Source organism: Ochlerotatus camptorhynchus, unplaced genomic scaffold (assembly GCF_037179485.1).
Source record: "Ochlerotatus camptorhynchus isolate MF236.1 unplaced genomic scaffold, CSIRO-AGI_Acam_v1.1 ptg000457l, whole genome shotgun sequence".
NCBI lineage: Eukaryota > Metazoa > Arthropoda > Insecta > Diptera > Culicidae > Ochlerotatus > Ochlerotatus camptorhynchus.
In genome coordinates this window covers 2,085,973-2,090,278 of record NW_027040943.1, presented here as the reverse complement: position 1 = coordinate 2,090,278, position 4,306 = coordinate 2,085,973, and the positions used below count along the sequence as shown (strand labels likewise).

General features: G+C 36.6%; 1 protein-coding gene across 1 annotated transcript; it reads left to right on the top strand.

Moving 5' to 3' along the window:
- Window positions 1-263: 263 nt before the first annotated feature.
- Window positions 264-3,027, top strand: LOC135712047 (esterase E4-like). The gene is made up of 5 exons (XM_065235023.1): window positions 264-902; window positions 962-1,089; window positions 1,844-1,980; window positions 2,045-2,636; window positions 2,699-3,027. The coding sequence occupies exons 1-5, from the start codon at window positions 321-323 to the stop codon at window positions 2,988-2,990; spliced, it is 1,731 nt and encodes a 576-aa protein (XP_065091095.1). The 5' UTR covers window positions 264-320; the 3' UTR covers window positions 2,991-3,027.
- Window positions 3,028-4,306: the final 1,279 nt, after the last annotated feature.

Sequence of the window (4,306 nt, the reverse complement as noted above, 5' to 3'; positions counted from 1 at the left end):
TAAATGCGAGATGCTAGCCAGTATGCAGTACACACTACGTACACTATTAGTGAACGTAATACCTGTACATATATGTACATATATAACTATAGTTAACGATTAAATTGCGCATGCGTATCAAAGTTCATTCACGCAACCCATCACAACAAACACCGCTCGCTGCTTATCATACCATAATAAAATACTACTTGGGCCTTCATTTAGGTACCTACGTCAAGACAAGTCAAATTCAGTGTTAATCAAACGTTAAGAGGAAGCAGTTCTAAAGTTTTTTTTTTCTGTGATTAATTTCGTGATTATCTTCGGTATTTCAGATAACAATGATGATCGAATTTATGCGAGCAATATTCACGTTGCTTGTTGGACTGACAAAGTTCATGGTTTCAAATAAGATGATAAAGATTTTTCCACCACCAGAACGACCAATCGTAGAAGTTCGTCAAGGAAAACTTCGTGGAGTCACCTCAACGTTACCTAATGGATCGACATATCACTATTTCAAAGGGATCCCTTATGCCAAGCCACCCGTAGGGGAGCTTCGATTCCGTCCACCAGTTCCGATTGAAAAGTTTTACAAACCCGTGGTGGACTGTTTGGTTGATCGAAGCATGTGCATACAACCGCTGGGAAAATTTATCATAGGAAAAGAAACAGGACTCTTTATGAACATATTCTCGCCAGGATTACCTGTTGAAGAGAAGAAGAACCCCAAGTACCCCGTTATGGTGTGGATCCATGGAGGAGGATTTATCGGCGGAAGTGGAGATAGCTTCGTATATGATCCTGCCTATTTGATTCAGGAAGGAGTGGTTGTGGTAACGTTGAACTATCGTCTTGGACCATTGGGATTCCTCAGTTTGCCTAGTGCTGGAATAATGGGAAATGCAGGATTGAAAGATCAGGTAAGTGTTGAATGAATATTCAATTTAATGATTGTTAAATGATGAAATTTGTTTTTTAGTTACTGGTTTTCAAATGGGTGAAAGAAAATATTGTAAGTTTTGGAGGGAATCCTGACAATGTGACTGTCTTTGGAGAAAGTGCTGGTAGTATGTCGGCTTACTTGCACTATTTGTCACCGAATTCAAGGTAACTAAAATTGTCTCATAAATTTTAAATCCATAAACATAGAAATCATCACACGTCATGTAGAAGGCATTACAGCTTTTTGTTGAGCACACTGCTCATAAAATATTGATTCTATAATTGTTAAAATATTTTACACTGATGGCTACAATACATTAAAAAATATTAGTCAATTGGTCTACACGTCTACATTTGGGCATACCATATTATGAATACCATGTTCTGTTTACGGATGTCAAGTTTCAGTGAGTTCTGATCAAATCCAATGAATGTTCTTCAAAATTCCAGATTTCTTTTTTTTTTATTTTCTTGTCTCACAAAATCATGAATAGCATTTGAATGTTTTGAAAACGGTCTTGGTGTAGTAATTAACATCGGCAGCAATTGAAACGTAATATTGTGTCGATAAAATGCTCCTTAACCCTTGGAAAATGTTGTTTTACTGAAATTGAATGAAAATGAACGTTGTAGTTTAATTTTTTACCTCTGATCATAAATACCAAAATTTATTAACTGGAATGGCAGATAACCTTTTTTACTGGATCTTTAAGTTTTATAGCCTTCTATTTTAAAAAAAACATACATTCGTTGAAAGTTTGAAGATTCTGGAACAAACAGAAATATGTGCGAAACAGAACATTGAATTAGTTCGATTATCCAGATTAAAGAAACAATATTGAGAACCTAGGAACTGGCAAACTGATGTCCCCAACACAAACCAAAAATGTTAATAACAAAACACATAATTTGTTCCCAGAAAGTATTTTCACAAAGTCATATGCCAAAGTGGAGTAGCATGCTCCGAATCGTTCTTCCAAAAAGATGGAGCTGACAAGGCGCGAAAACTTGCAATACATTTTGGATACGACGGAAATGATGACTCCAAAGTGCTGGGTAAGTAAATGAAATAAAATATTCATCGAAAAAGTCCACTTATAAAATAATATCAACTTTTCAGAAACCCTTCTCAAAGCACCCGCGCACTTGCTAATCAAGCATCAAAATGAAGTGGGAAGTGAACACGAGAAACGTCTAGCACTACAAATGTTTTTCAGACCCGTAATAGAAGATGCCTTCTCTGACGATAGCATCATCACAGAACCACCAGAGAAAATTTTGAAATCTTTCGACACAATTAAGATGCCATTAATTAATGGATGTACTGATGGTGAAGGGATTCTAGGAATAATGCTCATACAGAAGCGTTTGAAGGAATTCGATCAAGAATCAGATCGGCTTGTTCCGCAACTTTTGGGAAACCTTCCAGATTTGGAAAAACGGACGCTTGGAAAAGAAATTCGGCAATTCTACTTTGGTAATAAGAAAATCGACAAAAGCTCTCTCAACGAATTGTGCAACGTTTTATCGGATAACATTTTTATCACCAACACAAATGTAAGCACAGAGTGGATAGCAAAATACCAACCTAATGTAAAACAATATCACTATCGATTTTGCTACGATGGAAGACTGAGTTTTTCTAAGAAAATTTTCAATTTAAGTCATGTTGCTGGAGCAAGTCATGGTGATGATATTTTCTATCTATTCAGGTAAGAGGCAGTGGTAAAAAACATTGTCACAAACATTTAATTATACGTTCAACTGATTCAAGGTCTAAAATGCTACCTCAACTAGCAGAGACGAGTGACGAGTGCTACATAAGGAAAACAATGGTGCGGATGTGGACAAACTTTGCTAAGTACAGTGATCCAACGCCGGATAGAGATGATCAGTTGTTGCCTTTTAAATGGACTCCCGTTCGGCACATAGAAAGAGATTCTGTGAATTTCGACCTTGACGCATTGAATATTGAACTGCGATCTGAAATGGTAAGAAATCCTTGCAAAGAGCGAATGGGCCTTTGGAGAGGATATTTTAAGAAATATAGAAAGGATTACCTGTAATTATTGTTGAAAAATTGTGAATAAACTGGGATTACTCAACTAAGTTGCGATTAGATCTTGTAAATTAGTGAAACTTTTTATTTTTAACGATATTTATTCTTCTTCATAATCGCATTCAAGCTTATTGCTTATCGCATATTAGCTCATTGCGTGCTCTCAACTTAGTGTTCTATAGATGCACTTCCCCGCTTTCGATGCCTATACCATTTTTGCATTAGTACAATTGTGTGGCAAGTACAATCATACTTTATACCCAGGGAAGTCGAGATATATTCCAACCCGAAAAAATCCTAAACTGGACAGGGAATCGAACCCAGCCACTTCCAGCATAGTCTTGCTTTGTAGCTGCGTCATTACCGACTGAGGTAAGGGATACTAGTTCATTCTTATGAATAAATTATGTACGCAAGAAATATAAATTTTCAAAATCAAACATTTTTTTTGGAAATACTAATAAAAAAAGTTCAACCACCGACGGTCAGAACACTCGCATGTTGTTTATCGAACACGCATTTAATGGTCAATTAAAATGTTTTTAGTTGGTAGTACCACCACCAGTGGCACGCATAGTCAATTCCCTTGCGTTTGACGTTTACACAATACCACAATCTGTTCAGCGTACTTTCCATCACAGTATACTCAACAGATGACGGTAGTGTTTTAGCGACAATGTTTTATATTGAAAAATATTCAATGTTTATGTCTGTTTGTGTGTGGTTCAACAGTGTTTTGTGGTGTTTTTCAATTTGAGCGATAACGTGTAAAGCTGGATTGTAACTGAAAGTAATTACAAGGTGGAACTCATGTGAACCCATCCTGCTCGCACTTGTTCATTTAGATGACGCAGTACAAGTATCTAGAGGTATGTAAAACAGCTCATTTGGCTGAGCGGATCAGATTCGTCCAGCTCACTAAGGGGAGTCGACTCTTTTGAACCGCTCTTCAGCTCACATTGAAATTATAGACATTTTGATACAAATTCAAAATCGGGAAAGGAATAAGAAGATGACGCTTAAACCAATAGAGCTATGTAAGATTAAAACTAGTCTAATCCAATAAATCCGTAAATCCGTAGCTTACAACATGGCTCTACTTTTCTTTTTAAAACGCCACTAATGCAACAACACTCAACAACCACCGCGTAAACCAATGCGCTCAAAAAGTGCCAACAACATATGAGTAAAACTTAAAATGTTTGCGAGAGACCTAGGTGATCACACGTGATGATATGATTGACATCGTGTCACAAGATGTTACGCCTTTTATCATACTATGCAATACAGTCTACATACAGATTTTATTGCTGTTATTGATTC

Bases quoted from the DNA above. Each gene is read 5' to 3' on its own strand.
- LOC135712047 (XM_065235023.1), top strand. From the start codon at position 321: ATGATGATCGAATTTATGCGAGCAATATTCACGTTGCTTGTTGGACTG. The intron at 1,090-1,843 runs GTAACTAAAATT...ATTTGTTCCCAG, and splicing joins TATTTGTCACCGAATTCAAG to AAAGTATTTTCACAAAGTCA. The intron at 2,637-2,698 runs GTAAGAGGCAGT...AACTGATTCAAG, and splicing joins GATATTTTCTATCTATTCAG to GTCTAAAATGCTACCTCAAC.